This window comes from Bos taurus, chromosome 16 (genome assembly GCF_002263795.3).
Source record: "Bos taurus isolate L1 Dominette 01449 registration number 42190680 breed Hereford chromosome 16, ARS-UCD2.0, whole genome shotgun sequence".
Classification (NCBI taxonomy): Eukaryota; Metazoa; Chordata; class Mammalia; order Artiodactyla; family Bovidae; genus Bos; species Bos taurus.
The window spans coordinates 79,209,120-79,231,058 of record NC_037343.1 but is presented as its reverse complement, the minus strand read 5'-3'; the positions used below and the strand labels follow the sequence as shown (position 1 = coordinate 79,231,058).

At 48.4% G+C, this 21,939-nt stretch overlaps 1 protein-coding gene and 1 non-coding gene across 2 annotated transcripts; one reads left to right on the top strand and one right to left on the bottom strand.

The window, feature by feature from the left end:
- Positions 1 to 4,763: 4,763 nt before the first annotated feature.
- Positions 4,764 to 21,412, top strand: LOC112441879 (kinesin-like protein KIF14). Its single transcript, XM_024976915.2, is given in 14 exon segments — positions 4,764 to 4,959; positions 6,642 to 6,664; positions 6,666 to 6,736; positions 7,250 to 7,352; positions 7,354 to 7,383; positions 8,539 to 8,639; positions 10,520 to 10,614; positions 13,744 to 13,968; positions 14,139 to 14,320; positions 16,094 to 16,252; positions 16,920 to 17,042; positions 17,955 to 18,029; positions 19,022 to 19,160; positions 19,506 to 21,412. Coding segments are annotated over 14 exon segments (1,860 nt in total). The 5' UTR covers positions 4,764 to 4,817; the 3' UTR covers positions 19,898 to 21,412.
- On the bottom strand, positions 18,719 to 18,825 carry LOC112441919 (U6 spliceosomal RNA). The gene has a single exon (XR_003029875.1). It is a non-coding gene; the product is annotated as a U6 spliceosomal RNA (small nuclear RNA).
- Positions 21,413 to 21,939: the final 527 nt, after the last annotated feature.

The following is a 21,939-nucleotide window of genomic DNA, read 5'->3' as shown; positions in this document are numbered from 1 at the left end:
AGACCCTTGTTGTCTTCGATAATCCCATCCGCCATAGTGGGCAAACTAGACAGTCTCGGACAACGCACGTGGGGCACACCTTAAGCCCAACTCGCGAAGTAGGAGGGCACAGAGACAACGAGGGTCCTATGACACAAGACATAGAGAGTGGAACACAACTGAGAAGAGCAGAGTGTCAAGCCACAGGCTGCACTGAAAGGATTATGTGATTGTTAAAAGGATCTGCACCACGCGCAGCCCTGAACCTCTCCAAATGTTATGAGAGAAAAGATTGCTCTCTACTTTTAAATCTTCCTCTACCAACTGCGCACATACTCTGAAACTACCTTTATCGAATTAAGAGAGACACGACAACCAGAATACTCCTCTCTCTTCTCGTCCCTGCGAACTCAGTGTGTCCCAGCGCCGATCTGTGTGGACCAATACACCTCAACCCATATTAGACAAGAGAGTGAGCACCGCCAGGAGCCGCTACATACCCCATGTTCGCCCAGAGCCACGCGCCTTCCCAAACGCCCCCCTCCACGTCCCAGTAGCGAGGCCGCCCCATCCGCCCCTTTCCAGGCCCCCACCTACCCGCCTGGCACCTCGCAGTGCACGGGGATCAGGAGCACCCTCTACGACAGCTCAAGCTGATGAAGACGTACCCCATGTCTCGTGTAGCAACAACTGGACGCTCCCATCCATCCTTGGGCCTCCTTCAGCCTTATTATTAGATGGAGACAACCAGATGCGCACGACTCGGTCCCTGAGGGCTTACAGAGACGAAACACTTTACGAAGAGAGTTCTCACATTTATTCTTCTCATAAAAGCCACATCCTTTGACTAAGCCTCAACCGCAAGAGCCGGACTGAGCCTCCACCAACACAACTCGCCTGAACGTCCTTTTGCGTCTCACATTAACGATACCAGATTAATAGCTTATATTACACAACCTGATTAAATCTGCTAGTTTTAAACAAGATCCTCAAGTGATACCTCACAATAACTTAAATTTATTCCGACAAGAATAGTTCGCTTCTCAAATAGAATTCAATATACACCACTATTGAGGTCTGGTAGCGTTTGCATGTGGTGTTTAACCCACAAAAAAGCAAAAGAAAAAACAGTGATGGAAGTAAATCAAAATTCACATTCATTCTGTCTCTGAGCACCCTCTACCACAGACAGAGTATAGATCCTCTAAGAGGACGGCAGCCCCTTTTCATTATGCCGACCTAAGGCTTCCTCGGCTTAGACTCACCAATTCCTCTTCTCTCTCCCCTTTCTTACTCCTTGTGTGTGTCAGTATAATACACAAAAGTGGGACAATCGCCACACAACAGAGATCACCATCATCAATCACACAAAAAAGACGAATTCTCCACTCAATAACACACAAGAACACGGTACGCTAAATAGATGTTAGTCTAATTGAATTCATTTGTATTGATTCTTGTTGTTCCTTTTGTTGCATAATGCATTCAGATTGGCTAGGTATTAATGCCACCCAATGGGACAGGTCCAGGGTGCAATGGTATCATCCACCCAAGCCTCAACAGTGTGGATATCCGTGGGAGCAGACACCTCCATATACTGAGCGTCGGTACCCAAAAACAAGGGCTGCAGTCTAGACACTCGACGTGGGCAGCAGAGCTTAGCATGGTAGAGGTAACACTGCGTTTGCACCTGGACTGTGAGCGACTGGTCTCTCTGCTTCTGTGTTTAAATCCTACAAATAAAGCGGTAACTTGATTACACACTTGGTTTTATTGGTAATATTGAAGTAATAGAATATAGATTGTATGTTAAGACGCATGTAGTCACAACGACGCTCGACCTAAGTAAATTAAACCGTATGATTAACTACTTGAGCATCGACTAAATTCAATTTAATTTCTTACGTTTTAAATCTGTCAGATAACCACACTGAACAGCTTGTAACTAGAAATTCACAAGACTCCTCTGTATTATAGCCGATCGTGTTCCAACGAGGTGACTCACTTTGGTCCATACTCTCGAGGTATTGCAGCCGCATAGTCTAAAAAGGTAGCACGACCAGTGAGTCACGCCCGCCACGAGTCGAGAAAGGTCGCGTAAAGCGAAGTGACCAGGCATCTGTACGGGTAAACGTAATCTTAGAGCGGTCATCCCCATCAAATCTTTTGATCACCATAAAACTCCTCTCTCGTGGGCATCATGAGACAAAATGTCCAAGTTACCTTATACCCGTCGAGGGTACTTTCTCTTTCGCAGTCAGGAATTAGTCTGTTATCCTTATGAACTTAACAGTTCTAGCTGTTCGTGGCCACGGTGCCCTTGTCTTCATCAGTCATCTAAACCCTCTTGTCCGAAGAAGAAGCGTCTAAGACGTTACCGAGCATGATGCAACTCTTTGCAATGCCCAGGAAGCGAAGGGTAACCACGCTGACCATTCTTCAGTACCACTCGGCTGTGATTTCCCTCCACTGACACTCCTTTGTTGCCTATCAGCATAAAGCGAAGCATCCATCTCATACCCGAACCTCAAGAGGCTCGTTTTCCAGCAACACACTGCTTTGCAAAACACACAAACAGCATCAGTGCAAGCATCTGCACCGATTTCTTTTTCCATCCTCAAGTATCAACCACCTAAATTGTAACCACCATCCCCATTTATACCCATGCCCACGTGGTCATTCTATCAATTTTCGCATATGAGAGTGCCGATTCCTAATAATTTCAGACACTACCACTCTTCACTCTACGAAATGTTGATGTGAAGATTTCAGCAAGCAGTAGGTTGCATTTTCCACCTAGACCTTCCTAATCATGCAAATTCACACTTCCAACCCACGAGCCCAGCAGCTTACGGAACGTCATGATCAAAGCGAAATCAGAGATACCCACGTCATACCTACCTGATTGCAATAATCTGTTCTTTACTTACTCATCATCTGAGAACACCTCATAAGACGCTGTTGACATTGGTGAAGGACAATGAGTTACAGCTGACACAAATAATTGGCAAAATACATTGAACACAAGTAATTACATAAGGATCAACCATCACGCTTCGGATTAGCACAGAGCAGGGCTTCGCTTATGACCTTACCCAATACATTATCGTGAAGAGCGGCTCCGGGTTCAGCCTCCTCTCTACATTTCCCGCCTCCTGACTCTCTCTCTAGCTGTCGACTTACTCTACTCGAGCAAAGTAAGACTACGCTATACAAATGTCTCACATGTGCAGTCGTGTCCCCAGTTCTTATTACTTGTGACGGAGATGTAGCGCTCTAATAATCGAGAAACAACTGTTACTAAAAAGTAAAGAAAATCCACACACATGTCACAAAATAACACAGCCAGAGGCAAGTACACAAGAAAGTGTTTGAAAAAGAGCCCTTATGCAGGCACAAATGTGGAAACAAACATGCACAGAACAACCACGCGGCTTGGAGACGAGCGGACTCGTGTGCATAATATAATTCACGTTCAACAAAAAACAGTCTGGTGCTTAACTGGTCGCAAACTCCCAGAGGAAAACATACTCATCAATCCAGCTAGTTACTCTGAGGAATGGGATAAAAAAGTATTTATTTTCCATTGTTTATTTTCTGTCACCCACTGCAGGCGAGAGGCACTCTGGTGAGGGAGTGCGGGCGAGGTGCTCCTCATTGCAGTGAGCTTCTCGTTGGCAGAGGCGTGATCTTAGGGGCGCGGTGGCCAAGTCAGTCGGTGGGCGTAGGGCCCAGCTTGCCGCCAGCACGGTAGGTCTTCCAGACCAGGGATGGAAACCCCGTGTCCCTGCATGGCTGGTGGATGCAACCCGGGCACGCCAGGGAAGTCCCTGGATTTTGTTTTAAAGAACTTAGGCTCGTCTGAGTGCTTATGCCAGCTCGGTCTGAGGTGACCCCGGTATCCCTTCGAAGGTTCCTTTTCCCCCAGCAATCACAACCTGCCAACTGATATGCCGAGGACACTACGGCAAGGGACAGAAGACGGCCTCACTCCCTGTCTGGTTGCGTCCCGGAGACCAGCACGAGTGAGGCAGCGGGCCAGCCTGGACCAACGCAGCGTCCTTCTCTCTAGAGGGGAGGGCATCTTCGGTGGTGTCCTTCCAGGTGCTGGACCAGGGGCCCAGCGTTGCCTGGGGGACGTGAGATTCCGGTGCCTCCAGCACTGCTGGGTCAGGGCTCCGAGGGGGGCCCTGAATCCCTCGTGAGCGGCCCCGGAGCAGGCACCGCTGATCCTGGAGGGAGAGCCCCTGCTCTCATCTCCGCTTCGACTTCTTGTGCCTTCAAGTTTGATTCTCAAGCAGCAGCTTTATTTGTTTTCTTTCTGAGTTTATAGTGGAGGTGGGGGTAGAGAGGGATACCGTCAGTAACCTAAAAATACCCCTACCAGAGCTTGGTGAGAACATGTGTATTAGCAGATCTAGAACTGGAGTGGCCACTGAACCACCGCAGAGAGTTTTAAGAACAGTTTACATCTTGAAAACAATTACCAGTAGACTATTAGATAGCTTATTGGTGTCAAACGAGGTTTTTAGGTGTTGTTTTCATTTAACTGTTTAATTTAGTCAACAGTTGTTCTTGAGTGTGGGCTTTTTGAGTAGTTTTTTCCCTGAAGATTTTTATACTATCAATGGGAAGAAAAAGGTTATGTCATCAGAAATTCCTCCTGATTTTGTGGAGGAAAAAAATTGTTTTCTAAAGATACTGTATAAGTTGTTTTTTAAAGCCTTTCCTGCTTAATAAAATGCGTCCTGTGGAACAAGAATTATGTCGTGTGCTGGCGTTACCAATCTGGTTCACAGTTCCTCTCTTTGCATGCTCTCGTGTGTGGCTCCACGTGAATGAATGTCACCCAGGCTTTAGAAGACCACAGGATTCGCCACGCAAAAATTCTGGAAGCTCTAGAAACAGAGAAGCAGAGGATTGCTCAGGAAGTGCAGAGTCTACAGCAGAGTCAGAGCCACAGGGGCAAAGCCTTCACAGGTGAGTGGAGACCTTAGCAGGCACTCTAAACGTGCACTGTTTGATACAGCTACTAAGACGTTAGCTATCCTTGCATATTCAAATGTTTTATTCTACGTGTTAATGGACTTCTCTGGGTCTAGATAAATTTGTATGAGCTATTATTTTTAGAATATTTACTTATAGGATCAAATAGTAAACAGAATTCTAAGTATTATTTTTCATGTGTATCATGTTTTAATAAAATGTCTTAATCTAATTCTGAATTCTTATTTTATAAGAATTATCTAAGTTGTGTGTGTAGTCATCGCACACATCACTTTCTTTTCTTACTTGGAAGTATTTTTTTGTACATTTCTACATTCCTCTGTAGAACACAGCATGTTTTCAATGTAAGTTGATTTTTTTAATTACAGAAAATCTCAAATAAACTGTGAAAGCCCAGAAAATTGCTTCAGTGAACCCTTACATACTTTTCGCCATCCTCAGCAGTTCCCCACGCAAGTGCAGTTTTGTTCCAGCCCCTGCTCAGTCTGCTGCCTCCGTGGAGCGTTCTGAAGCAAAAACCCAAACAGGCCTATCACTTGATCTGCAAATACGTTCCCATGTGTCTCCAAGTGAGAGAAGGCCTCTTTCCTCTGTCACTCTCTGAAGCTTAACTCTGACGTTGTTCTCACGACTAAAACATTAGTATTAGTTTCTTATACTCACTAGAGATCTAGTCCATATTCAACTTTCCTGGATTATTTCGTAATTTTTAAGATACATCTGTTTGCGTCGTTTGGATCCGCGTACAAACGTGGTCCGTGCCTTGCCCGCTCGCTCCGCCCCTTGTGACTTGTGGCCGGGAGCGTCCAGGGGGTGTTCCTGGAGGGCCTTGCTTCCAGGCCTGTGGCGGCCCCCAGGCTGCCGCGCAGCGGGTTCCCGCAGGGCGTCGGCCAGGCTCGGTCTTTCAGGAGGCAGACCTGGTAGTGGTGCCAGGCTCTCCCCACAGCGTTTATGTCAAATTACTTTGCAGGGATGCTCCTTATGTTTCTTGCAAGAGATAAGAACATTTTGTTAATTCATCTTTTTGTTGCTCTTAGGTCCTAAAATAGTGCCTTGCCACGAATACTTGATTTTTTTTTTAATTCACCTGAATAATGAACTTTATTCTTTGAAAAAAATGCTTCTAATGGAATACTGGTTATAAGTTTGACTGAACAACATAGAGAGTGTCTGTGATAAAATCGTAAATCTGAATTAGGAACATGGAATTGTGGACTAAAATTGTTTTTGTTTCCTGATGTATTTCTATCTCTGTCTATATCTATCTATATACTTTTAAAATTTCAGGCAAAATATAAAAGGATTGTGGTTCTATGTAAGTTAAAGCTGTAGTATCCTTCATCTAATGCTTTAACGTAGTCATTAGGAAAAAGAGAAGATCTGTAGAAATGATGGAGGAAAAGCAGCATCTGTGGCATTTCCTGTCTGTAAACTCTACTTTTCTTCCCTGCGTCCACGGGTGAGAGACCTCGTTTTGGGTGAAGAGTGTTTTTTTCTCGCCGTGAGGGTTGTAGAAAAGTCCCCGAGTTAGCGCCCTGCCCGTCTCTGATGCACAGTTGACGCCGTTCGTGCGAAGCCGGGTTTCAGGAGCTGTGCCCGGGGGGTGTGTTGGTGCTCATACCCTGTTCTCAACCTCCTCTCTTGCCTCCTGCCAGTGCAGCCCAGTTGGAGCTCCATGAAAGCTGTCCGTCATGATTCAGGAAGCCAATGCCATCAGCAGCAGGTTAAACAGGAATTATGTTTTTGGCAGGTGAGCAGTTATCTTGTTAGTAAACTCATTCTTCGTTTTGAACTAGTTGCCCTCTGTGTGATTTTGTTGTTGTTGTTGAGTTTCTTTAGTGCTCTACGTGCCCGGCTAGGAGTGAGCAGGTGTCCAGGATCCCCAGGGGGCACTTCAGACTCCCTTTCAGAGGTCATTCTGGAGTGAATAAGGCTTTTAAAAATATTTTATAAACAGATTAATTTTAGCTGGTTTAGGAATTTACTAATTTTCTTTTGAGTTGAGAATTTATTAGTATTCCACATTTTAAAAGAAATGTGCAATATTGAATTTTTAATTTAAAAAGTTATTATGTAAGAAGTTATTTAGTATGTAGTATATCCTAGACCTGATTATAACTAGAACAGAAGTACTTAACTCTGGAGAGACTTAATTGGTGGACTGAGTTTTATGGGAGTTGTTCTATTTCCAGAATCTCTTGGTTATGTGTATTTGTTATGTGTATTTTAGGAGAAGCATTTTTTCCTTTGGTTTCTCTTTCAGACATGTGGTGTCAGATAAAGGAAGCAGTTTTGATACTTGTATTCGGGTCCGTAATCTGCAGCTTGGGGTCTCAACTGTCTGGAGTCTGGAAAAGTTTGAGTCTTAAGCTTGCGGCAATGAAGGAACTGTATGAGGTTTGCAGTATCATCAAAATCTCTATAAACTTTCGAAATGAAAAATACAAAAACTGACATGTTCTCATTAAGGAAAATTTGACAAATATTAATAGAAGGCTATCCACATTAGCCAAACCAACCAGTATTAACAATGTGTATGTTTACTTTTGCCTGTAGAAGGGATTTGGGGGTTTTAATATATTTATAGCTGTGTGAGGCGCGCTTCCCTGGTGGCTAAGACGATGAAGAACCTGCCTACAATTCAGGAGACCTGGGTTTGACCCCTGGGTTGGGAAGATCCCCTGGAGAAGGAAACGGCAACCCTCTCCAGTATTCTTGGCTGAAAAGTCCCATGGACAGAGGAGCCTGGTGGGCTGCAGTCCATGGGGTCTCAAAAAGAATCAGACAGGACGTAGTGACTAACACTTTCACTTTCATAGCTGTGTGGAGAAGTTTAGTACTAAATCTGTTCAGGTATAGCAGCGTGATCTTTAAATTTTACGCGTGAGTCGAAGGGGAGGAGGGTGTGACGGACGTGGCGCAGGGCAGCGCTGGGCCCTCTTGGCGCTGGTGACGCCTGTGTTCCCAGCTGACTGCTGTGCCCTCGGGGGCTTCGGCGGTTTGCTGCTGGAAAACTCACAGCTCTGCACGTTGGTTTCTAATGTCTTATTTCCTTGTCTTCCATTTTCTGACACTGTACCAAAAAATACAAACTTTTTATTCTGTTTTTCTCACCGACAAATTGCCCGCCAGGAATATTGCCATTTACCAGTGTCCCTGGTTTAACTTACATTTTCATAACTAGTGACTGAGGATTTGTTTGCTTATTTGTAAAGGGTGTGTTCGTGTCCTCTGAATTTTTTGGCAAGTGAAGTGTGAGTACTGAGCTAACATCTGTAAGCTTTCTTGACATATTTTGATAATAAACCTTGATTTAAAAAAAAATAACCTTTATTTTATATTTATCATATACATTTCCCCCCGGCTATGTTGACATCTCCAGGGTTTCATTTTGTTGTGCAGGCATTTTTAATTTGGCTCATTTGAACCTATTAATCTGCAGATCTTATTGAAAAAGCATCCACTTCTCTGCATTTTTGCTTTGATAAATGCAGCGAAGTATTTAAACCTTTTCCCCCTTTGTAACTGGAAATTCTGTATTTATTTCCTTAGAGCCATGGGAGTAGCCAGGGTGAAGATGTCTTTTGTGACCCTGAAGATGAGTGGGAACCCGACATCACCGATGTTCCTGTTTCTTCCTTTTCCAGGAGGAGGTGAGGGTGCGGGCGCTGCTGGCTCTCTTGTCCTGGGTGTAGACGTGCGTCACTCCCTGTCCACAAGAACTGTCTGCTGTCACCGCGGTATCTGTGGAGGGAAGCCCGTGTGTTAGTGATCAGATTACAGCCGTTAGGGCATTAGATTGCTTATGTTCAGTTAGTATATGAAGGAAAAGTCCTCAGTATTTCACCATAGAAGTTTTAAGAGCAACTTGGACTAGCATAAATCCAATTTCCTATAAAAGCGAGCAGTGTTTATTACTTTAAGTCAGCCTTTCTCAGAAGCCTGGTGTACTCTGTGATATTTTATCGTCGTTTGTGGAGTGTGAGATGCAGTCAGGTTAGTGTGAGCGCCTCTGCACTCAGTCGTGGTGACCGAGGACCTCCGTGCATGACAAGTGCCGCTTATTAACTGAGGCAGACAAGACGCACGGCTGCCCCTCTTTCCCCGACCCTTGGGCTACAGAGGCGAACGTGCCCTGGAGGGGGCCTTCGCCCCGGGGCCCAGCCCCCAGCGTGGTTGGAACCAGGACTGCGGCTGCTGGGTCTGGGGGTGCCAGAGAAAGGCCCAGCGCTCCCTGTCGTCCAGGGCCGGCGGGAGGAGAGCAGGGGCAGGGCCGGTGACAAGGGCCCAGCCTGGACCTGAGGGAGGGCAGGCTTCACACACATCCTAGAGGCCGGACCCCGGGCCTGGGCATGGGTGACGAGGATGCGGCCAGGGGACGGGCAGGGGAGCAGGGTGCCCTGAGGTGGGGCTGGTGTGGACGCGGTGAGGCTGAGGTTCCCGGATGGGGGGCTCCTGCGGTTTAAGGCTTCAAGGAGGAGATGGGGAGCTTTCAGGATGTGGAGGTCACAGCGGTTCATCCACCGGAAGCATGGTCACCGGGGAGCGTGTGTCGAATGTCTGCTGAGCAGCAAAGGCCCTCCTTAGCCCCAGTTCACAGATGAAGTCACCGAGGATTTAAAGAGATGAGAACCTTATCCAAAGCCCCTCAGCTGCTAAGGGAAGGGCTGGTCCTCAAGCCCAGGTCTGAGCGACGCCCGAGCCCCCGACTGCGACTGTATCACAGCCTCTCTGTCGCAGAGAGCAGTGTCCTTCTGGGTAACATTCTTTTTAACTTCGTTGCCTTCAGCCGCAGCTCAGAATCCATCTGGGCCCAGCCTCCTCGCGAGCCTCCCTCTCTCCCTGCAACCTGCCTGCCTCCCCGTGTGGCTGACCCCCGCTCTGGGGGTGGGGGGCCTCTGGGCTCTGGGGCTGCGTCCTTCCCCAGAGTCTCCGTAGGCTGCCCCCCACCCCCCAGTACTTTCACAGCTGAGTGTAGTTACTTTCCTAACTTCTCGCTCTTCCTATGGCCCTTAAGCTCAGTGAGCCCAGAAGCTCACCAACGTGCTCTTCCTATGGCCCTTAAGCTCAGTGAGCTCAGAAGCTCACCGATGTGCTTCAACCACAGTGTCCAGAGCCCGAGACTAACGGGACGTTTGACCTTGAAGGACACGGGTTTCCAATAGGAAACCCTACAGGCCTGGCGTTGGTTGGGCCCACAGATGTGGAGGAACCTCACACACCAGGGCTGACTGTGAGGTACACGTGGGCTTTTGACCGTGCCCAGGGGGTGTGACCCCTGTCTTATTCAAGGGTCAGCTGCATTCTATAGATGTTTATTCTGCTCAGTGAAGTGGGGGTTAGAATGCTACCTAGAGATAGTCAAATTCTTATTCAGTGGACCAAATTCACTTAGCCCTTGATGAAAATGTCTCCACGGGAAGCACACTCATGGATATCCATTTTCTTTAGGATATTTGACAGCAAGCATTCTAGCGTTATTGCACGTGGCGTATGAATGTAGCTGCTAACCTGCTGGGGTCTGTTGTTGCAGGAGCAGGAGTCTGATGAACAACAGGAGGGTTTCCGGCTGTCTACACGACATCGAGGCCCACGCGGGCCAGGACCTGCGTTCTTCAGGCTCCGCAGGTCCTTTTTCCATCGGGTTCTATCATTTACCAAGAGCAGCTCCAGGGCTTGTCTCTGCCACCGTCCCTCTTCCTGTGCTTGTGCGAATCCTCTCGTCTCCTGGGAGCTCCCGCTGCCTCTGTAAACAGGAGGGCTCGCCAGAGGCCCTCCCGCTTCTGAAGCTCTGCGCTCTGTGGTGTATTTCCAAGTGTTAACTGAGTGACTGGATCAGATGGGGAAGACGTGTGTGTGTTCACAAACGTACGAGGATACTGTTTTCTTCCAAGTGGAAAGAGGCCAAGTGTGGAAGATGGTGTGTTACAGGATGTCACTTGTGTGAGGAGGAGGAGTGCTGCACACACGTGCTTGCTCGTGAACAAGGTCTCCGGGAGAGCTGCCCTCGGCCAGAAAGCACCGCTCGTCCGGCGTGACGCAGGACAGGGCCAGGGCATCCTCGGCACAACACTCCCTCGTGTCCTTCGGGATTTCGCGTAACACACACATATCATCTGTCACAAAATTACTTCCAGTTTTAATGGTTTAAAAGAAAAGTTATAGAACTTTTTCTCCTGAATAATTATTTTATGCCAATATTGACTATAATATTAGTTTTCATAAGAGGGGGGATATACTTTATATGTGTAAGTACCTCTAATAATTAAAGTCACTACTTGGTAGCAACAAACTACTACGTGGAGACAGAAAAGAACCCCACCCGGGTGAGCCCGAAAGCGCCACGTGAGGTGTGGGCGCGAAAGTCGCTCGGTCGTGTGCAGGCCGCAGTACTGGAGTGGGTAGCCTTTCCCTTCTCCGGGGGAATCTTCCCAACCCAGGGGTCCCAGCCAGGTCTCCCGCGTTGCAGGCAGATTCTTCACCAGCTGAGCCATGCTCCATGTGAAGTATCAGAAACTATATAATAAAGAGTACATCCCATATGATTCTGTTTATGGAAAGTTCAAAGATAGGGGAAATTGAGCTGCAGTGACAAGACAGAGGAGTGGGCCACAAGGGCGCCTGTCAGAGGGGCGGTGGGCTGGCGGTGTGCGCCCCCCAGTGGCAGTCAGGGGAGTGATGGGCTGGCGGTGTGCGCCCCCCAGTGGCAGTCAGAGGAGCAACGGGCTGGCGGTGTGCGCCCCCCAGTGGCAGTCAGGGGAGTGATGGGCTGGCGGTGTGCGCCCCCCAGTGGCAGTCAGAGGAGCGATGCGCTGGCGGTGTGCGCCTCCCAATGGCAGTCAGGGGAGTGATGGGCTGGCAGTCAGGGGAGTGATGGGGTGGCAGTGTGCGCCCCCCAGTGGCAGTCAGAGGGGCGACGCGCTGGCGGTGTGCGCCCCCCAGTGGCAGTCAGAGGGGCGACGCGCTGGCGGTGTGCGCCCCCCAGTGGCAGTCAGAGGAGCGATGCGCTGGCGGTGTGCGCCCCCCAGTGGCAGTCAGAGGGGCGACGCGCTGGCGGTGTGCGCCCCCCAGTGGCAGTCAGAGGGGCGACGGGCTGGCGGTGTGCGCCCCCCAGTGGCAGTTACGTGGTGTGCACGTGTGTAAAAACGCTGTACACTCAAGATGCGAACACTACAGAGTGTTACCTGTACCCTAGTAAACTGAGTTTAAAAATTGCTACGTAATGTAATAATCTATAACGATATCAGTGGGATATGATTAGCCATGAAAGAAATTATCTCATCTTGACTATAAAAGACACTAGAGGTATTTTTTTAATCATAAACTTATCTTTTAGGAAGGCATTTATTATCCTACTGCTTGTTTAATGTAAGTCAAAGCAAAATAGGCCATAGACTTTTTGTTTACCAGCAAAATAAAAGGCTGTGTATCTGTGGTAGCAACTTATTTATCCAGTACTACTTAAGAGTAAGATGTTTTGTAAGCGTACCTTTTCCAGATAACTGAACGTATCTCCTCTTGGGTCTTTTTTTTAAATTGAAGAATAGTTGATTTACAGTGTTGCGTTAGTTTCAGCCACTCAAGAGTCATTTTTAAGTGCCCTTTAAAAAAATTAAGGTGTAAGGGGAAGTCAGACGTAAGAGGTCTTTGCCTATTTGCAGTTTTCCCAGAGGGAGATAGAAGCCCACCTGTGTGTTTAGTGTGACCCCGCCTGGGTGGTTGCGCGGTGGGAGCAGGACCAGGCCTGCCGGGGGCTAGTGGGGGCGGCACGTGTCTGAACTTCTCACCTGAGGGGCTGTGTTCTGAAACTAGACTTGCACAGATGTTTGTGACAGGCTGCAGCTGGACTTGATGCATTCAGACTGGCGTCTCATGAAGCAGGTGGTGGGAGGTCACTGTCGTCGCGAAGTTGATTGTCGTCACCTGCAGTGACAGCTTCAGGCACGGCCGTGCTTCTGTTTTCTCCGCCCACATCGAGCTCTTGTTTTGCCTCTCCACTCAGTAGTCCCCGCCCAGGGCTTGCATGTACTTTCTTTTGTAGTTTGCTGTTTCTAGTCGCCTGTGGATTGGACCAGAAGACCAACTGTGTACGTTAAATGAGAGCCCTGCTCAGGGGCTGGTGTTCTGGGTGCAGTTATTTCCAGAGGTGCCGATGGGCTCTTTCACACTTTCTGTCTGCCTCTGGCTTGGACGGTGCTTAGAAAGTTGTTCTGAGAGGCTGTCTCCCTAGAACGTGACACACTGACTGTGGACAGTTGTTGGGCTTTCTCCTCTTCCGGGTGTAGGACAGCTGAAGCAGGAGGTGTTAGAGGAGGAGCTACCGGGACCCTCCTTCCGTTGTTTGCTCTACTACTGCCTGCTTTTCCAGCGTGTGGTTTATTCCTTATGTTTATTGTGTTCATGTTATTTTGCCTTATGCAGCTACCATTGTTTTCACCAATTCACACTTCTTTAGGTGTTGCCAATAAGTAAATTAAGAAGGAGATGCAATCAGTGGTTACGTGGGATCTCTGGTTTCCCTGTTATCTGGTTCCGTAGCTGCTGGGCTGTGGGTGGGTGGATGCTGTTGAGAAGCTGGTGGAGTCCCTCTGCGGGGCTGTCTTCCCCTTGCGTAGAGGAAGGAGGGTGTCTTGAAATGGGAGCGGCCTGCTTGGAATGTGTGCCTGGCGTTGTGCAGTGGCTGCACTGATGCTGTGTGTGTTTGCAAGCGTTGTCCCTGGAAACGAGCCTTATGATGGCTGTTTTCTGTCAACACAGGCTTAGTGGGGAAATCCAGCCCTGTTTACCTGGAGTCAGCGGAACCCTTCCTTCCTGGCATTTGCAAAGAGTTGATCAGCTCGTCGTTAGAGCTTCTTGGACAGAGTGATGATGAAGAAGGCACCGTGGCAGACAGCCTGATGAGTAATTTCCTCAGAATCCACGACGGGGTACTGGCCGTGTCCAGAGCCCACGAAGAGCAGGACGAGGACAGTCAGTGTAACCGTAAGCGTCCGCACCGACCCGCCTGCGGGGACCGCTGTGTCCTGCGCATCCTCGGTGGCATGGTCACCTCTGCCGTGTATTGTCTGACGCTCGTGTTTGCGTGGCGAGCGTCTGTGAGCTCTTTTACTGGGAGGTCGTTTCTGCTCATCACTTTTCTTCTTCTTTCCAAGTGTTCGCTGACCGAGCAAACCAGTCGCTCACAGTCCAGGTGGCAAGCGCGTTCCAGCAGCTCACGGTGCTGACGGCACCCTGGGTGAGCGGTGTCCCCCTGGAGGCTGGCCGGGCGGCCCTGCTGGCCGAGCTGCGGCGGGAAGTGAGGACGCTGGGGGGCCGCTTGCAGCTGTTTCTGCAGGTAACGGGGCCGTGGGTCCCCCTTAGGACTCCTCTGCTCAGCAGGTGTTTGTTGACTTCCTCCTGTTTGTGCTTCGCCCAGACCCAGACCTCTAGGGTTTTCAGAAGCGCTTTCTGTGTGAGATCACGAGACTGGGTGTTTAATAATGGACTTAATGAACCAGGACTTCCAGGGGTTTCTGTGGGCCAGGCTGTGGCAGTGCTGTGTGGTTTATGAATATTAACTCCTCTAGTTTTCGCTGCAGCCCCAGACGTGCGCACTGGTTTGTCTCCTCTATAAGGAAGGGAAGGCCAGGGAGGATGTGTCCACTGTTCACCACTGGTAGGCCATAGCCTTGAGTGCAGAGTGCTCCTGACCCCCAGGCTGCAGCGGGGCTGGGAAAGGGGGCGGGGCCTCGCTCTGGGACTGGGGAGGGGCGGGGCCTCGCTCTGGCGCTGGGGGAGGGGGCGGGGCTCACTCTGGTCAAAGGTGGTGAGTTGGTCACAAGCCTGCTGACCTGATCCAGGGCAAAGAGTATTTCTGTTGCCTCTTCCCTTAGATGAGGTTTGGCTGTAGGAAGATGTAAGATAGAAGCTTCTTTTCTCTCATAACATCTGGAGGTGGGCTTGGCTGCCCCACTTCCTTCAGTGCAGCCTGTGGCTGGCCTGAGCTCCATGTCCACCCTGTGGCAGGGCCCCGGGCTCTGTGTCCACCCCATGGCAGGGCCCCAGGGGAGGTCAGTGCATGGGATGGGAGACGGAACCAAGAAGGTCGGGGCCTTGGGGGTCTTCATTCAAGGAGGTTTCTGGAAATGGTCATGTGACATTTCTTTTCACACATCTTTGGCCAGAGCGTCATCACATGTAGGGCCGGGGTCCCTGGGACCTGCGTTTTTATTCCAGCAGCCACGTTCCCAGTGAGGATGGAGGAGGGCAAGTGGGAGCAGAGGCCCTGAGTCTGCCGATGCCCAGACCTCTGCCGAGAGAGGCCCGCACATCCCAGGGGCCAAAGCGGAAACCTGGAGAGACAGTGAAGCTTCTGGATGTTGGCCAGACCCTCTGGTGCCTCCCAGGCCTCCCCAGTCCTCTCATCTAGTGGACACTTTGTCATGTCAGGTGCCTCCTGCGAGGGACTCTACCGCACTGACTGTAGGGTATGGAGTTAGAGACGGCAAGATTCAGAAAAAGAACGAGACCCGCACTTTACAGGAACAGATCACCTTTAATGAAGCGAGAAGGGGCAGCAGTCAGATTAGTGAGCTGTTGCACTAACCCAAGGAGAGTAGGTATATATAGGCGTATATGTGGAAAGCTACTGTCTTAAGGAGGCTTGTTCCTCTCCAAGGTTGTTTGGAGTAGTTACCTCTTAAACAGCTGGGGCAAGGAATTTTGGAGATCGGCCAGAGGCTGGACCAGCTGGGAGCTGGGCGTAATCAACCTTAATGTCCATTTTTTTTCCTTCGGGTGACAGAGTTCTTTGTTTTCCATAGAATGGTGGGGAGGACCTGGAGGGGAGTTCTAACTCCAGGCTGTTTTGAGCCATGTAACTTTCCTTCACTGATCTGGAATCCGCACACCTCGCTGCGGCCTTCTCGTCTGTTGGTGTCCTCCTGTGTCCCTGTGTCCTCCTCATGCCCTCACTATCAGAGGCTGCTGGGCTGTACGCTGTCTGGCTCTGATCAGACTCTTGTGAAGCACGGCTGTTGTAGGAGTAGGCGCAGAACCACATCTTCTTGTTCTTCCCTCCCCTGGTCATCTCAGGTACCTGACACCTTGGGCCATTTTTGTCTTACAGGGATGCTCTTCAGATATTTCACCGATGGTCAAAGAGGCTCAAAAGCAAGTGATCCAAACCGTACACCGAGCCGTTGCGTGCGTGGGGCGGTCAGTGGCTCTTGGCGGGGACCGGCTGCACTTCCTGGAGAGCAGTGCTCACGGGGCCGCCGGCCTGCAGGTAATGGGCCGTGCTCGCTCATGCTGACAGCCTTCATCTCAGGGAGCAGCAGCGTTTCCTGTCAAGGGGCCATGAAGCAGGAGAAATGTTTACTTTTCAGAGCTGCTCGTACCTTACTAGTTTAGCAGAAGATGAAAGCTGTTACAGTCTGAGTGGATAAATGTACCCGTTGATTTGGGATCCTGCCCGTACCTTCTGGGTCTTTGGCTTGATGGTACCCGTCTGCTCTGAACGGTGGGTGCTCAGCCAGCCAACACGGAGAGTGTATTCATAACTACATTGGCGTGTGATTCTAGAAAATGTGTGTTTGCTTTAATTATTCATGCTACTGAAAACACAGTGTTATATTAAGATGTTTGTTCTAGCCACATGGTATCCTATTTAAGATGACAAACACCCTCTGCAGTATATGTAGAATACAAAAGTGTTTTTTTTTCTTTACATACTGTTAGGTCTTATTCTAGCTTTAGTTGGATTAATAAACTAGGAATGTGTTCAGTTCAGTCGCTCAGTCATGTCCAACTCTTTGCAACCCCATGGATTGCAGCACGCCAGGCCTCCCTGTCTACAGTCCTACAATAAGCAGAATATTTAACTTAATTATTTGGTGACTTAAAACATATGTAGAAATTGAATTTGCCAGTTAATGCTTAAAAACTTTTTCTAGGATGATTTTGTGGGTGCCGTTTGTGATGGTGTGGACTTGGGAATAAAGAGTCTTCTCAATTCTGGGATAGAAAAAGCAAAAGAGCTCGAGCATGAACTCCTAAGACAGAGTCCCCAAGCTGAGGTAAGACAAAAAGAGGAGCGTCCTGGATAGTACCAGAGAGTAGGTCAAGTTGGTTTCTAAAAATAGTTTAACTCAGTGAATGAGGTCTTTATAAATTTATGTATTTTAGTTGGGTTATTTTTTATTGAAAAGGCTGTTGGCATCATTTCTCCTGGTGATTTTCTCAATTTTACACCTGAGTCATGGCAGCCCCTCTCGAGGGTAACATTGTGGGTCCTGCCCGGGCCGGTGGTTGCCAGAGAGATTCAGCCTGCAGATGAATCCGAGAGGACGGAGTGTGTCAGTGACCCCTAGTGGCCACTTGCCGCCTCTCTTTTTCCTCCTTCAATTAGGGCTCTGCTTTTCCACTTGAGAATGGGAACTACTGTTTATTTAGTTTTGTTCTTATAATTTCTTTTTTTTTATATAGTTTTATTTATTTTTGGGTCTTTGTTGCTGCGTGGGCTTTCTCTAGTTGCAAAGAATGGGGGCTACTCTTCGTTGCCGCGCGTGGCTTCTGGTTGCAGAGCACAGGGTCTGGGTGAGTGGGCTTCAGCAGCTGCGGCTCCCAGGTGCTGGAGCCGGGGCTCAGCAGCTGCAGCACACGAGCCTAGTTGCTCCGCAGCATATGGGATCCTCCCGGACCAGGGATCGAACCGGTGTCCCCTGCGTTGCAAGGTGGACGCTTAACCACTGGACCAGGAAGACTCAGGTATCCACATTTAATGTGGGACCAGTGTGCAACTTATTTAGAAAGAAAATCCACTTCTGTGACTTGGACACTGGCTACTTACTTGTAGTCTCAGTAACTGAGCCCCAAGCTCGTGACTACTGGACAAAAACTCTTCTCCCTGGCAGATCCCATAGAATGCCAGGATTTTTATACTTCTAAACAGTTATTTGTATAATAAAATATTTTACCATTCTCTGTAGGTTACCAAACAGATGAAAGCTAATGCCCTGGGACTGATCGAATCCCTCGGAAACCTCTTCGCTGAATGGAAAACAGTAAGAGAAGCTCTTGTCTTGGTGTTTGGTTTTGTGGAGTGTATTTTTCATCTCACTGGGCTCTGGCGCGGATGTGCTTTGGTTTCTGTCGCTCGCCGGTGACTCCTCTCTGCCTGTTTACTGGAAGCAGGGGCAGGAGCTCTCAGGCATCTTCCTCTTGGTGTCTAACTTGTTAGGCTTAGTGATGGATGAAATCGTGTGCAGAAACTGAGCGTATTAATGTGTCGTGCCTGTTTCTTTCTGTTGCTGTCAGCTTTTGCTTGAATAATCACCATAGGCTAAAAAATTATGTTTAATAATCAGTATGCACAAAGATTTTAAGACAGGCAAATTAGACAAATTATTTTACTCATGTCACAGGTAAATAGAAAAATATGAACTAAGTATGGAATCAAAATTTCTATAGCTTGAAAATGTCTGTTAAAATAAGCAGGAGATATAAAGTTGAGCTCTTAAAAATTAAACAAATTTATCTTTTATGATATTGGGTAGTAAACGGAAGGTACTGTTGTTTTATTTCATTTTCATAAAATAGGAAATTGGACTTTATTTTTATTTTTTTATTTTTATTTATTTATTTTATTATTTTTTGTGTGTGTAATTTTAATTTTATTTTATTTTTAAACTTTACATAATCGTATTAGTTTTGCCAAATATCAAAATGAATCCATCACAGGTATACACGTGCTAAAAATATGGAACGCTTCACGAATTTGCGTGTCATCCTTGCGCAGGGGCCATGCTAATCTTCTCTGTATCGTTCCAATTTTAGTATATGTGCTGCCAAAGCGAGCACTGGACTTTATTTTTAAATTATTTAAAACTTTTTGTTTCTTTTGAATATAGTAATTGTTCATATCATATTTTGGTCTCGAAATTTAAACTCACTGTCATTTTGAAGGTAAAATTCTGGCAACTAAAATTATTTTGACTGAGTCTTTCCTCCATGTAACCTATTATATATTTTTTAAACTATGAACTTTTTTACGCAGAAAAGCTTCAGAACTCAAGTACAAGAAGAAAATTCTGAATATGAAGATTTGAAGAAGATGATCAATCTTGCCCAAGAATTCTTCAAGTTAAAATGTGGCTTAGAGCAAACTATTCAAATTATTATTTCTGCACTGAGAGGTATGTAGTACAAATGGAATATGCAGTTAATTAGGACTTGACAGTTTGAGGAATCTCAGGCATCTTCTCATTTCTGGTTTGATTCACTCACTGAGGCCTCATCAGTGCCCCTTGTTGGCATTAATGACCTGTAGGAACTAGTATGATTGAATTCCTACTTACCATCTGTGAGTTCCTCTGCCTTAACTACTAGATCCTGAAGAACAAGCTGCTTATCTGACAGATGCACTGAATGCCCTTACGTTGTCTGGAGTGTCCCAAGGGGTCACTTTGGCGTAGATGTCTCGGGTCACACCCCCTGGGGAGGGATGGCGAGGTGACCATCTCTCCCCTCTCCTTGCACAGGGCACCGTGGGGACGTGGCCCTCCTCCAGGACTGTGTGCAGCGTCTCTGCAGCTCTGCCCGGGGTCTCCATGGCGACTGGGGCGGGTGCCCTGAGGACAGCAGAGCCCAAGCCGGCCACCGGGAGCTGGAGTCCTGCGCTACCTCACTGCTCTTGGGTTTTGAATTTGAAGAAGGACCTGGTTTGTGGGGGCCCTGGGAAACTTGCGATCAGGGTCCCAGAGCAGCAGGACAAGAGCAGCCCGGGTCGGACAGGCCCGGCCCCCAGAGGACCCGAGGAGTGCCCAAGCGGGTGTACGAGCTCCCGGGCCTGGCCCTGGGGGGCTCAGAGCAGGATGTGTTGCCCACCTGTGAGGGCGCCGGGGAGGGATCTCCTCCCGCCAGAGAGCAGTAAGCCTGCTCCAGAGCCGTCCAGTCTGTGGGCGGCCTCCTGTTGGGTGTGGACGCTGATTTCAGATGCCTGAGTGTGCAGCCGCAATTCCCTGCAGACGATGTAAGACAGGTACTGACCATGTCAGAGTTTCGTGGCAATCGGATAGAATTGGAATTCAAAACCAAGTGAGTGGTCCTTGTCCGTTGCCTGGAAATGTCAATGTTCATCTTTAACAGGAGTGTGCGGCCTCGGGCTGGCTCAATAGTCTATGTGTAATGGTTCTTATGGGGACTGTGGTGACAGAGAAGTTATTTCCTGGAAGTGGACACCTTCATGCCTGTATCTTCACTCCCTTGCAAATAGATAACTACCATGAGTTTCATGGTGAAGCTGCCATAGCAAGTCTAACCAGGGCAGCTTAACCTGCCTTGTTGAATCGACAGCCCTTTTCTTGGAAGATCAACTGGTTGCCATTTTGAATGGTGTGTTCAGGACACAGTTTCCTGTTTCTTTGCAAATTATGAGCAGCTTCCTAATATAGTATAATTTATATTAATAACCTGGTTTGCTGGCATGCCAGCTCACTTCTATCTGCCAGGGGTTTCGTGTTAGGGGCTGTGTGAATGTAACTTCAAACCCACTGAATATTAATTCAACTATTGGATGGGGTTGGGGAATCAGAGGCCAGGTCTTCCCTTGATAACTCTTGTCTGATGAAGGCATAGGGAGTTTGTACATGATTCGATGAAGATTTAAGACCTTTATTATATCTCTGAACTTAAACCCTTTATTTACAATCAGGAAATAGAGGTAATATTGCACTTTGGGGCTCGTCCCTCAAGGAGATCGTTTGACATTTTCGGCTGCAGAAATGTGTGTAAATTGAAGAGATACCCAGTGACCTGGCGGGAGTGAGGTCGAGCAGGTCTTGGGCAAGAATTATTTTGAGTAACCAGATTCCGCCTTGTCCCCTGCGTGTGCAGATGCGCTGTGTGCCCTGCATGGCTGTGGGAGTTGGTGCCAGGGGCAGACATATTCTCACAGTGACTGGTTCTTATTTATGATGCCAATGAACCATGTGTTTTCAGGTGCTTTAAAACGGTGCAGTGTAAAAAGTGTGCTTTTGTTTTCTTTTTTCTTTTCTTTCTGGCATTTGAGCTTGTTTTCGCTCTGAGGGTCCATATGCATTTGTCATAGTGCTCTGCCAAGTGGCTCTTTGCTGTCAGGTTTTAGGAAGAGCAGGTGTACAGGCAAGGACCTCTCCTGAAGGTTGTTCCTCTTGGAGGAACATCCTACAGTATTAGTGTGGTAGTTTTTAATCTTGATGTTCAGTATTTAATCCTTACTTTCTGTTTTCTAAACTCAGGACTTCATTGGTCAGAAACCTTTTAGTGTCTTCGTAAAATTTTGTATGTACATATATTTATACTCTGGATTGTTACACAATATTTAAACCAACTTTGGTAAGTATATTTTCTGTTGGAATCATGTACGCTGATGAGATGTGTTATAATGATTGGATGCCTGTGAAAAGTCGCTTCTGGGTCTGTGGTCTCGGTCCTGTCCGTAATGTCGGTGTCCAACTTTCCCGTTGCCAGTCATGAGACCCCGTCCTGTGCCCACCAGGTTGCCCTCGGGAAGGCCCCGCCTCGTGTGGACAGTCACTGTCAAGTGTCAGAGCCAGCCCCGCTCCACCGCCCTGCTCATCCTGGCCCACGAGCCAGACACTAGCCCTGCCGCCCGTCCTCCACAGAGACCCCACCTGCCCCTCCGCTGCGCTCCCTCGGGGCCCCCCGTCACTCCCCATCACTCCCCGGCCCTCATCACTCCCGGGTCCCCGTCACTCCCAGGTCCGTGTCACTCCTGAGTCCCCGTCACTCCCAGGCTCCTGCCCGCTCTGCCCCGCACCAGCCTCCAAGAGACTCTCCTAATCTCTGAGCTTATCTCCTGGCTCCTCCACTGAAGAACTGCCTCCAGAATGACGCCCAGTCACACGTGGCTCAGTCTGCGCAGGCCGCACGGGGCCCGTGCGCCTGGCCTCGGGTTGGTGACAGGAACCTCCC